This window comes from Eleutherodactylus coqui, chromosome 5 (genome assembly GCF_035609145.1).
Source record: "Eleutherodactylus coqui strain aEleCoq1 chromosome 5, aEleCoq1.hap1, whole genome shotgun sequence".
Taxonomy (NCBI): Eukaryota; Metazoa; Chordata; class Amphibia; order Anura; family Eleutherodactylidae; genus Eleutherodactylus; species Eleutherodactylus coqui.
In genome coordinates, this window is record NC_089841.1 from 198,614,547 (window position 1) to 198,628,218 (window position 13,672).

General features: G+C 46.3%; 1 protein-coding gene across 1 annotated transcript in view; it reads left to right on the forward strand.

Moving 5' to 3' along the window:
* The first annotated feature begins 3,321 nt into the window (after positions 1–3,321).
* The window catches only part of AUH (AU RNA binding methylglutaconyl-CoA hydratase), a 138,776-nt gene continuing 128,425 nt past the window's right edge, over positions 3,322–13,672 (forward strand). Inside the window, exon 1 of the mRNA XM_066604049.1 lies at positions 3,322–3,565. Within this exon, the coding sequence (XP_066460146.1) occupies positions 3,361–3,565 (205 nt within the window). The 5' untranslated portion in view covers positions 3,322–3,360. The remainder of the gene's footprint in view (positions 3,566–13,672) is intronic.

Consider the following 13,672-nt stretch of genomic DNA (forward strand, 5'->3'; position numbering starts at 1 on the left):
CTTTTACTACCCGGGCCAATTTAGGGGACACTGTTACTACTGGGACTACTATAGGGGACACTGTTACTACTGGGGCCACTATGGAGGTCACTATTACTACTTGGGCCAATATAGGGGACACTGTTACTACTGGGGCCACTATGGGATTACTTAATACTGTGGCTACTATGGGGTTCACTATTACTACTGAGGCCACTGTGGGGGTCACAATTACTACTGGAGCTACTATAGGGGTCACTATTGGGGCTCATTCCCATGGATGTAAATGGATTTCAGTCATGCAAATGGGATATGTATTTGCACAACCAAAAATCGCTTACGCCCTCATTTTTCGCCAGCTCTGGCGTGTTTTTAAGTGCACAAATACACTGCATATTGGCACATACAAAAAAGAACATAGACAGGCTCATTGAAAATGTGTGCAAATAAGCAGATTTCCTGCGTACTCACTGCGTATTTGCGCCCGCCCATTTACTGCAATGGCTTATTGCACGGTGTAATAAGCCCCAACAAGGTCATGCTGCATATTGTTTCATGCGATCGTGCATCATGTATTATACACTTATGTGAACAAACCCACTGAAATCAATGGGTTCACACAAGACATCTCAGTCATTGAAGACCGTTACAAAGGGAAGTACAATCCGAATATGATGGGCAATTTTTGCTGGTTCTTACAGAGGAAAAGTTTCTTACAGGAGGGAATCGGGATCCAAGCATCATTTTCCACCAAAAACAGTTAAATAGTAATATTACGGCACGTCCAAACTGTAGTCATCTTACATAATGGAAATGGTTCATAACTAAAAAGTGAGACATGCGGCTAGTATTCAATGTTACCAGTGGAATCAGCAGGTTTAATTTTACAGAAATGTATCAATTACTTTCTGTTATGAACGTTTTTTAAACATTTGTGGCACAGTGTAATGGTTCAGTTTAGCTCATTTAAACAATTTTCGGAACGATAACCGCTCCATCTAAACGGGGCACAACTGTGTTGGGTAAGATGTAGGGATGAGCGAGTATACTCGCTAAGGCACTACTCGCTCGAGTAATGTGCCTTAGCCACGTATCTCCTCACTCCTCCCGAAAGATTCGGGGGCCGCCACGGGGCGGGGAGCTGCGGGGGAGAGCAGGGAGGAACGGAGGGGAGATTACTCTGCCCCGCTCCCTGCCGCAACTCACCTGTCAGCTGCGGCGGCCCCCGAATCTTTAGGGACGAGCAGGGAGATACTCGGCTAAGGCACATTACTCGAGCGAGTAGTGCCTTAGCGAGTATACTCACTCATCCCTAGTAAGATGGCATTGTCTGTGGAGTGGAAAGATACTTGGGTAGCTCAGAGTTACATGCGGCTCAGTTCTTACGTCTTACACAGAAACTACGGAAGAAATACGGAACACTGAAATAATTTTCTGAACTGCCCGTCTTCCTTTCTGGCACCGAGTGTGGGAGTGTGTGGGGGGTAGTTAGATTTAAAAAGTAGTTGCACATCTCACAAACTTTTGACATGTCAGAGACATGTCAAAGGTTTTGTTTTAGTGAGGGTCCCACTGCGGAGACCCCCGCTGATCGCTGAAACGAGGGAGCTGCAGCGCTCACCTGAGTGCTGCCCCCTTCCGCTGTCCCCACTGCTCTTTAAATAGTGACCACCGGACTATTCACTAGAATGACCATGAAGGTAGGAGGAAGCACTACACAAAAAATGTCAAGGTCTGAATAGTGACCCCCTCCATCTGGAGTATCACTATAAGGCCTCCTTCACACGATCGTACGCATTTTTTACATTCGCCTATACGCACCGTATAATCGCATTATTGAATAATTGCCGCAATCAAGTCGCGATCTTTAGCTGCGTATTTTCAGGTATGCAGGTATTTGAAAACAACGGGCGATATCGCAAAAAGAATGGACATGCTGCGATTTTTTTTCTCCCCACGCAGCATCACTGGAATGAAAACATCGCAAATGAGAATATAACCATTGAAATCCATTGGTTTCATAATCATGCGTTTTCACTCACTCTCACGAAAAATGCTTGATTTCCTCACCAGCGGGAAGGGGCTCTAAGGCAGCGCTCACATGTGCAGCTTTGATACTGCGATCAGTGCGGTGTCACCTTATCACCCATCACAATGATGGGGTGCGTTAAAAAGCGCTGTCAAACGCTGTGACATACGGTCAAAAACGCCGCTCAAAATCGTGGTAAAAATGTTGCGATTTTGAGTGGCATTTTCTGAACGCATGTGTGAGAGCGGCCCAACCTAACAGTATACGCCAATCTCATCCTTCACGTGAGCGTATACGCAATTGTGTGTGCCTCAGCACAGCGTATTCGCGTACCGAACGAGGGTTGTTTGTATGCGTATCGGCATACTTTACTGTACTTTTTCTGCCTACAGGACACGTTCATTTGGGCACCGCACATAAAGACGCACGGATTGAAATGACTCATTTGTCTAATAAGTTCCTGATTTGTTCTTTTTCCAGCGCAGTTCGAAGAGTTTCACGCTTCCCCTTGCGCATTTTTTGCACACGGACCATTGGCTTCTATAGGGACCTTTTGTGCGCAAATATGCAGAAATTGGCATTATAAGCCAGTGGGGTCCGTCGTCCCTGACGGTGAGGGACACTACCACACTGGTGTGAACAGAACCTCACGGCAAACGTCCGGCTGATGCATTTATCACTGCATGAAAGCAGTGCAGAAAAAAGGCGCAGTATGGCGACGCAGCGGCTGCATCCGATGCTGTATGGTCCCCTATAGAAGCGCTACCTCTGTAATGCAGAACCATATGGAGGAGCAGTGTTATAAAGCTCACAAATCTTATATATAAAACACTAAAATCTGTTTGTGTTCTGGTTCAATTCAAGTGAAATTTTGCATGAGCGTTCTTCAGCGCCAGGCGACGAATACTGGCGTAATTAAAAATCGAGAAATCACAGAGTTCCCCTGTAATTTTTGTCCCCAATAGCAACCAGTCACAGCGCAGCTTTCATTTCTTATACTGCTGAGGTAAAATGAAAGCTGCACTGTGATTGGTTGCCAGAGGCAACACAGATTTTCTGTTGTACAGCTTCCATAAGAGTGGGTGCTGGGCTCATTTTATTCATAACGGATAGATCTGCTAGCTGCACATAAGAACTGCCGGCTCCTGTGTGCAGCACAGCGGCTGTGGGCACTGACTAGGACATTGCTATGTATGCAGCACATCACAGCTCCCTCCACAACCTGCCGCTTCTCCACCTTCACAGCGGGTTATTTTTTTTTTTTAATAAACTTTATGAACAAGTCGGTGGGCAGACATCACAGCAGCAGTAGTGTCTGTGGAGACGGCGGCGTTCCCGTGACGTCACTCAGCATGGCGGCTTTGGCTGGCTTGAGAGTCCTGGCCGGAGGCAGTGGGGTAACGCGGGCTGCTCACACCGCCTGCTGGCAGTTTTACCGCAGTGGGAAGGGGCAGCTCCTGGTACGCGTCACCTGCACCGCTTGGGGGCGCCCGTTCAGCTCTGAGGTGAAAAGCGAGGACGAACTGCAGGTCAGATACCTGGATGGAGAGGAGCAAGGTAACGGTGTGACGTCACTGCTCACCTGTGTGAGGGCCGACCCCCGGCCATGTAGGGGCCTGACAACACAGGGGGCGGAACCCCGCCATGTAGGGGCCTGACAACACACAGTATATAGTGATGGGGGGGCAGGACGCTTCCAGAAGTCACTGGGTATACAGCGGGGTACTGCGTCAGGTCACATGGATACGGCGGAGCGCCATGTTCACAGCCGTGCAATGCGTTATTGATTAAAATTCGCATCGCTTCAGTGAAAGCGCGACCCTCACACGTGAGTCAGGACCGCAGGGGGATTCCGGGGACTTTGATGGAAAACTTTGCATCCCGCTCACATGATGGCGTACGGCCTTTCGTAAGTGCGATGCTGAGAACAATGAACGCCCAAACACAGAACACGCCGGTGTTGTTTTTTTTTCCGCGCAGCGTCACTTGTGAAAAAAGCCATTCAAACGCACCGATTTCAAGTTCTTGTGGGTTTTAGGCGCATTGTGAAAATCTTGTTGGTGTGATGCGCCCTCGTACTGCGGCCGCCTCTGTCGGCCATTCTTACCCCGTCCGCGCTCCTTGTGTTGTCGGGAATACTTATCTAGTTCTCTGCTGTTCCTCTGTTACTCCCCCTGGGAATTCCTAAGTAAACTTAGTAGCTGGGTGCTGCTAGTTGGGCGCCGTCCTCCGGCCAGTTTCACACGGGCGTATTTGCGTGCACGAAACGTGCGCTCGCACTACGCAGAGAATAGAGCCCATTGATTTTAATAGGCTCATTCGCATTTCTGTTTTTGCGCACCTTTTTCAGGCATACAAAAAAAAACGTAGAACCTGCTCTGATGGAAACCAATAGGAGGTGCGCAAATGTACATGCAATACGCAATTCCTGCATTATTGTGGCCTTAGGGGGCAAAAAGTGCAGTAAAATCTGCTAACGTGCGCAAAAAAATATTGTTCATTCCACAAAAACGCAGCGCTCAGGAGCGCACACATGTTCCCGAGTGAAGCCAGCTTTAGGGCACCTCTAGGCCGCCTGCACACGGGCAGATTTTTGCTGCGGTACCCACAGTTGGCGTCCGCCTCTGGGTTCCGCAGCAAATACTGTCCATAGCTTGCTATGGAGAAACGCTTTTCCCCGCACGCTTCTGGAAACAAATTGCGGTTTCTGCAAGCGGAGAAAAAAATCGCAGCATGCGCAATTTTTGTAAAAGTAAACTGTTAAAAACAAAGAATCTGCACTGCACAGTCCGACGGCAAGCCGCCAGGTCCATCCACAGTACAGATGAGGAGGACTAATGACCTGTACGTATGTGCGTGCGTGCGCCGCTTCTGCCAGAGCCGGGTTCCGCTCCAGCCCTGCCGTGTGCAGGCGGCCTTACGCGGGACGACTACAGATTGTGTGCGTACACAGGAGTGATAGTCATTCCAGTGGATTGTGGCAGAGCGGGTCGGGGGTGTACCAGCCGCCCGCCTCCATTCACCGTAAGCAGGAATCACTCAATCATTGATCGGCTGCTGTTTACTCGGCCCGACAGTCTCTTGGTTTGTAGTTCTGCTGCAAACCGAGCTACTCAGACAAGTACTATGCCGGCGGCCGCGTGCATATAGGACAATGAGTGGTTGTAATCGCTCCACGTAAAGGTACCTTGTACATGGACTGACTGTGTCACATCAGTGCCCACTGCGTAGGTCTAGGGCAGTGATGGCGAACCTATGGCACGCGTGCCAGTGGGGGCACTCAGAATCCTCTTTGTGGGCACGCGCGATCGCCCCAGTACATACGACAGTCGGGTAAACGTCTGCACAAGCGCTGATGTCACAGTTAAGGTCATTAGCAATCGTGAGGAGCGTTTCCACTGACGGAATTCTACCCCATTTAGGCAGGACGAGTGTCTGGCCAACGATGCCCAATGCTCGTCTCGGTGATGCTCGCCCCGTGCTGTTACACAGGGGCGAGTATTGCTAGCATTGCTGAGAGCGCTCTCCACCCGCCTGCCTTCATTCACAGCAAGCGGGCAGTTGTCAGCGACAGTGCTGATCGAGGGCTTCTTCACAAGATTTAACCCTTTCATTTGTAGAGGTGAAAATCCAATAGTGCGTTTTTTCCATGGTGGAATATCTACACCAATTCGCCCCCCCCCCCCTGCCCTCGAGTGGCCGGCAAATCGCAGCATGCGAATTGCCGCAATTCTCTGCGGTGGGCCTATCTGTCATATAGGCTCACCGCGGAGATCCATCTACAGGCTCCTGCTTCCAGGCAGCGGCTCTCCGCCGCAGGATATCGCAACGCCCGTGGACAGGTGGCCTTACGAATAGCGTAGCAAACGGCTAAGCACTAGAGATGAGCGAGCGTACTCGGCCACGCCCCTTTTTTGCCCGAGTACCGCGATTTTCGAGTACTTCCGTACTCGGGCGAAAAGATTTGGGGGGGCGCCGTGGGTGAGTGGGGGGTTGCAGCGGGGAGAAGGAGAGAGAGAGGGCTCCCCCCGCCCCCCGGTGCCCCCCGAATCTTTTCACCCGAGTACTGAAGTACTCGAAAATAGCGGTACTCGATCGAGTAATTACTCAAAACGAGTACATTCGCTCATCTCTACTAAGCACTAATTTGTTATCCCAGGCCTGACCCTAAATTATATTGTATGTTGTCTATACAAGATGTAAATATTATCGCCATACATATTCCCTTCATAAGGGCACTAAACAAAATCCACTATACCAAGACCAACATTGCTAATAATACCGCCATATCATGATAACCTATTACCAACACACAGTGATAGAATAACGCTTCCATAATGTTACTGAAAAAACAAATGCAAATCTCAAAATCACCCACATAGGCTATTGTACACACTAGAGTTTTTGCAACTGATCCAGTTTTACTAAAAACGGAAATCAGCAAAACGAAAGTGAATTGGGAATTAGCGGAAATCATTCCTTCAGTTTTTTTTGGAGTGTTAATAAAACAGATCCATCAAAAATGGATAGAATGCTTTCTCGAGGGCTTATTCAGACCTTCGTATATCGGTCGGATTTTCTTGCCGGGCCGATATATGGTGTCCCTCTCTGTAGGGGGAGGATGCTGGAAGGGCTGGGAGCAATGCACTGAGCTCCTGCCCCTAGCAACTATTTGCAATGGGAGGGGCAGAGTGGGGGCAGAGCTAAGTTCTAGAACTTAGCTCCGCCCTGTCTCACCCCTCCCATTGCAAATAGGGGCAGAGAGCTCGTGGGAGCTCAATGTATTGCTCCCGGCCCTTCCAGCATCCTCCCCCTGCAGAGAGGGACACCTTATATCGGCTGATATACGAACGTCTGAATAAGCCCTAAGGCTGGTTTATACAGGCCAATGATCGCTCAAACGACAGTTTGAGTGACAGCTTTGAGCGATCATTTTGCATAAACTATTAAGCATAAGCTACTTAGCAATTGAGTGTGCAAATGAAGCCTTAGCTGAATGCATTTAATAGCCCGAGGCTATTATCTGCACTCAGATCCTTTTGTTCTCCAGTGGGAAACAATGCTATCAGAACTCCCCTAATAGCTGCGGGGCAACGCAGCGGAAATTCGCCTGTGTGCAGTCACCCTAAATCTGAACAAGGGCAGCATCTGTATTGAGTTTATCAAAATCCATGCAGATGTTATTCTTGGTGAGATTTGAACCAGGAAATCCAGCACTGCAAGGCAACAATGATGACCACTGAGCCACACTTATTAAAGAGCCATTACCACCACCAAACAGAAAACCGGAAATGAAAAAGCCTATACAGGGGCCATATAGTAGTAGTGCTACACAGGTTCTCCGCAGACTATATAATTGATTACAGTACCACTATATATAGTGATCTATGTTGACATCTTCTCTGACTGGAGTCGTTCACGTTCTCTTTTCTTCTGCATCTGCTCCAGACCACCATGATGACTTCACCTCTACTTGTCTGCAGGATTTGATATATAGACATCATTGACTCCTTGCTTTGCTTTCCTACATTTTCCACACCTCTACAGATTATTTTTATCCATAGTACCCCAGTAGTAATTAGGCCCCACAGAAGAAGTGCTGCTTTTAGTGCCATCTGCTCAGTAAAAGTGCCCCCTTTTCAGCCCCTATCAGTAATCATGCCCTCTTTTACTTAAAAACAAAAAGCCAAAACCATGACAAGAAGACAATGTCCATCTAGTTCAGCCTGTTTCAACTGCCCCATGTTCGTCCAGAGAAAGGCAAAAAAAAAAAAAAAACGAGGCAGAAGCAAGGGAAAAAATTGTCATATATTCTATTTTTCGCATTCCTTGGAACGCATTGTTCATTGATTTCAATGGGACCTTAAATACATTGCATGGTTCTCACATGCCGCCCAATGCAAGGTCTCCCATTGAAATCAATGGGAAAAGCTTTCAATCTTCTATCATGTGTGAAACTTGCATGAGAGGATCGGAATTTCACAGAAGCGATGCAGTCTTGCCTGAAAATCGTCTTGCATCCTCGGGTAAAACGCACGTTGACGAGTACGATATTGTGCTCGGCCGTGTGCGGTTGGCCTTAAACTATATGGGAGATTGGTTCTGAGTGTTATGCACATGTAATCCGCAGTGACCATACGTTGGTGTGGGAGAGGCCGTAGAGCAGTCACCGTGTGCATCCTCATCCTCGGCCGTGCACTGGCCACATCTTCTTACCGTAGTAGCAGTACTACATTTAATGTATCACAGGCTAGTCATTCGTTCCAATGATATTCGAGGTCCGGCACCTTTCACAGTTTGTGGTAAAAGACCTGTCACTTTTTTTGCAGCCATTAAAGGGGTTGTCCCGCGCCGAAACGTTTTTTTTTTTTTTTCAACCCCCCCCCCCCCCGGTTCGGCGCGAGACAACCCCGATGCAGGGACGTAAAAAAAAACCCGCTCAGCGCTTACCTTAATCCCCGCGCTCCGGTGACTTCTATACTTACCGGCTGAAGATGGCCGCCGGGATCCTCTTCCTCCGTGGACCGCAGCTCTTCTGTGCGGTCCATTGCCGATTCCAGCCTCCTGATTGGCTGGAATCGGCACGTGACGGGGCGGAGCTACACGGAGCCCCATTGAAGAAAGCAGAAGACCCGGACTGCGCAAGCGCGGCTAATTTGGCCATCGGAGGCCGAAAATTAGTCGGCACCATGGAGACGAGGACGCCAGCAACGGAGCAGGTAAGTATAAAACTTTTGATAACTTCTGTATGGCTCATAATTAATGCACAATGTACATTACAAAGTGCATTAATATGGCCATACAGAAGTGTATAGACCCACTTGCTGCCGCGGGACAACCCCTTTAAGTTACTTTGTTTCTACAAACTCACATTTGGAGTTGTACTTGCAGTCAGTGTTTTGCAGCTGTAGCTTTGCTGGAAGGATTTGCATGTATTGGAAGGATTCAGTGATTCTGTACAGGGAAAATAATGGCAGGTTGAGCTTTACACTTATTCCAGCATCGCTCTATTACAGGAAATACATGGTTTGTGTTTTATTGTTGTTTTTAATAGTGTGGCTTTTACTAAAAAAAAACCCACTCAGAAGAGTGTGATGTGACACATAGCCAGCGGTCTTGACATTTCCCATATGTGCATCTTGTACTGTTGATATGATGGGTTTCTTTGAATAATGCAGTATTTAAAGCATAAAAGGCCACTCCAGCTAGAACACCTTTTTTCCATCCCTGCACCTCTTCCCTGATTGCCTGTCACACTCTGGAAATCTTCTCTGTGTATTCCAGTCACTTCCATGCAGTGCAGCCTCCTGTCTAATGCTTATCAGGCACCATCATGAGTGAGACTTTTTACTCTGTTTCTCATCAATCCCATAATACATCAGCACAGCACTAGCTATATCATTATACCTGCTGGAGGGACAAATCTAATTACCTTCTGGATTCACCTATATGAGCTACAGACCATAAATATACAGTCAGGAGAATGAGCTGTGATCTCCTCTATTATAACTGTGTGATCATTTTCAGTAACTGTAATAGGAGTACTGTAGATAGTTTCTGTGGTAGGAATTATATAATAGCATCACACAAACTGAGATTCTGACTAGAAAAGGAATCTATATAACCTCCAAGCAGATCTGAGCTGGTCAGAACTGAGATCATATGACCGTCTGAGGAAAAAGAGGCTGGGAGTTTCAGACAGAAAGATATAACTAACAGGTAACACTAGTTCATTTATATATACCAGGGTATAGCTACATAGTGAATGAATTAAACCAATTCACCGGTGTGGCTCTTTACAACTTTCTCAACATTTCATGTGACTTTTCAGAATAAGTTGGCGTGTGTGTACATGAGGAATAGCACTTCTTCGAGTTATTTTATGACTCGGAGCATCTTTCACAATTATTCCCCCCTGTGGACTATATCATTAATTTTCATTTAATTCTCAGCTGGCGTGAGGGGATTGCTAGTAGAATGTCTGTCTTTCATAGACTCCAGGTGGAGAAAACAGCACACACAGAAAAATAACAGCTTTATGTAGGAACATTATACAGCAGTACTGAGCAGTGTAGATGAGATTATAGTAACTGTGGGACAGTAAATAACTCGTGAGCTCTAGCAGCGTCTTCTGTGTGAGTCACTTCTTCTCTGCCTTTTCTCCCCTTCTCTCTCCATAGACTTCTATGGGCAGCATGAGTCATCATTAGTGATGAGCGAGCATACTCACTAAGGGCAATTGCTCGAGCGAGCATTGCCCTTAGCGAATACCTGCCCGCTCGAGAGACAAGGTTCGGGTGTCGGCAGGGAGCTGCGGGGGAGAGCGGGGAGGAACGGAGGGGAGATCTCTCTCTCTCCCCCCCGCTGACTGCCGCTACTCACCGCTCCCCCGTGCCGGCACCCAAACCTTGTCTCTCGAGTGGACAGGTACTTGCTAAGGGCAATGCTCGCTCGAGCAATTGCCCTTAGCGAGTATGCGCGCTCATCTCTAGTCATCACCCTTCTCTTCACTGCTTCCTCTTATCCATCTTGTTACTAGAGATGGACCTCACTTGACAACAGGCAGTGTACAGCAAATTAGAAGGAAGGAATACACCTAGTTGCAAGCACAAAAATGTAATTTTAGGTAAATAAAGTGATTTGTACTTTTGCTGTTTATCATATTAGCTAGTGACCATTTAAATATAAATTAAAAAAAAAAAAAAGTGTCGGTCTGTGTTTTGCTTTTTTTTAAAGTTATCTGCATTATTTATTACATGTAATTTGTATCTGTTCCCCACTTAGAGGTTTACAGCATTGTCAGCATTGTGAGGCTGCTGTATATCTGGGCTTGGTTTTCTATGTATTCCAGGTAGGAGGACACATGACACGTTGGTCAGGTACATCCCATGCATTGTTTCCCAATACCATAGATATCAGCAAGTCCATGCATTCATCTGTTTGTCACAATTATTTCATCCATGAAAGAGACCGTTTTCCCGGAGTGCTGTTGATTAGTTGATATATTTACCCCACAGCGTGTCTGTCTTCGGATCGTGTTGACGTAGGCTGTATCTTCCTTGTTAACGTTTTGACAAATGCAGAGGGGTCAGTCTCCAGGATCTGCTACTTCACCTCTATTTTAGGAAAAAATGTCTTGGTTACAACTGGTCATCGTGTTTCATCCAGTGACATAATGTTTTTTCATTAGCAATCGTGTCTTTAGCCATGTATATAGTATATTCTTAGACAGCTTGGTAAAGTGGTACAGAGATGCCAAACGTGTAGGCTGTCTTCTGCAACAATACAAATATTCTCAGACCTTAAAGGGAATCTGTCAGCTGGAACACGCTGTCAAAACTGCCGGCATCATGTTATAGAGGAGGAGGAGTGGAGCAGATGGATATATAGTTTTATGGGGAAACATTCAGTTTAAAGGGGTTTTCCAGTGAGAATACTATTGATGATCTGTCCTTAGGATAGGTTATCAATAGTTGATCGGCAGTGGTCCGTTGCTTGGGACCCCGACCAATCAGCTGAGCCGGTGCATGCTGTCAGTGCCGCAAATACACAGAGGTCGGCGCAGAGACTTCCACTGCTCCACCTACGATGTCTATGCATAGTATTCTCCCTGGAAAACCCCTTTAACTTGTATTTTTAAACATTTACATCTCTGTTCGTTCTGAGACAAAAAAAACTACAAGCCAATAAAAACCCCACGTCTGCACAAAATGACGGGGATATTGACATGGATTGTGTTGCAGAGACACCAAAATCTGCGAACCTCCCTGCATCCCATTTTGCTGTGAATCCGCACTCATTTTTAGCGCTCTCAATGGAGTGCAACAGATCCGCTGCGCAAAATCTGCACCAAATGGTGTGGATTTTGATGTGGAATTTGGTGAAGAATTCACCCTCTCATTTGAAGAGGTGAAATCCGCACCACTAATCCATTGCTAAAAATTGACATGCTGCAGATGTAAATTCCACGGCGCAGGTCCATTCTCACAGCGGATTTTTTTCCGCAGCCTGTGGATGAAACCTTCAACATTTCCACACCAAAAAATCCACAACAAAACCTGCATAAAAAACCCCATAATTTGGTGTGGATTTTGATGCAGATTTTCTGCAGATTTGTGCCAAAATCAGCACCAATACTGCAATTTTTTACTTAGAATTTAACTTGAATTTTGGTGCGAATTTTCTGTTGCAGAAACTCCGTAGCCATTCTGCTATGAAGATATGATGTGAGCATACCTTCATTCTGTTTGTTACAATGTAGCATCCGACTGTTTCAACAAATTTCCAGACCTGATCGATTTATAAAGCAATAAATGAACTCTTTTAAGAGCAAATAGTCAAAAATAATACATGGTTTAAAAAATAATCTCATGCATCACCATTACAGAAGATCATGAAAAACATCCAGGATGAACACAACATATCCCCTCCTGCACTTGCAATCCAATTAAAAAACTACCAGTATAAAAAAAAAGCCTATACTGGCCGACGTCTTCATTGCCCAGGCAGTGGATGCTGAAGCCATGCTGGCCGACCTGCCTTCCTGGTTTTCACAGGAGCATACAGATACAATGCCGTCTGCTGCACAGAAAGCCACAACATATGTGGGCTGCATAGAGTAAAATGTATGTATTAGGAAGTCTAGGGGTATATTCACACTGGGTGGGCTTTCTGCAGAAAATCCATCTGGAAATTCTACAGCAAATCTCTACCAAAATCCATACCATTTGTTGCAAATTTTCTGCTATGGATTGAGAGGAAAAAAAAAACGAAAAAAAATAGCCGCTCGCCATCTCCATCTCCTACTTACCCTTGCTCACTCCCTTGGTCTGCAGTGATGACCTCTCAACCCATGTGACCACGTCAGCCACCATGCTTCCATACGACACATCACTGGAGGCCAGGATGCAGAGTACAGCATGGGAGCGTGGAGAAGATGCAGAAGGCAAGGGAAAGGATTTTACAGTTTTGTAAAATTAAAAAAAAAAACAAAAAACAAAAAAAAACAAATTTGGATTTGTTGCAGATTATTACTTCCCGATGGAATTCATTGGGGAAAATCCGCGATCAATTGGCTGCATAAATGGCCATACTGCGGATTTTTAATACAGGGTGTGGATGAGATTCCTGTAAATCCCATGCACTTTGCTGCTGCTCCGAATATACTGCAGATTTTTCACTTTCAATTCCGTGGTGGAAAATCGCCCCTGTATCCGCCCCGCGTGCGCGGACTGTAAAGGATGCTAGAATTACGATGAGAAAAGATTTTACATAGAAACAAATGTGACAATCGAGCTGACGGTGACAGACATGTAGCTCCTGAGCAGCCTGGCAATACATGGGCTTATTGCATCCTGTATATTGGCTATGTTCTAGCAGTCTTATTGCATGAATGGCTGCGTGTAGGTACTGAATGGAGATGTCAGGCTTGTTATTGTGCGTTTCATGGTGTCTCGAGCCCCTGCAGAGCAGTGAGTCATTGACTACTTGTAGTAATCCCTACTTCAATGTTCTGCTCTGGCGTAGGTAATGTCAAAGGTATTAATGCACGTCGTAGTTATTGCCGGAGCTCCAGAAGGAATGTGATAAAAGCAGCAAGTGTTACCGTAGCAACCCAATCATTTGTAGAGAACATTGCTATTTATAACAAATATTCAAGTACCC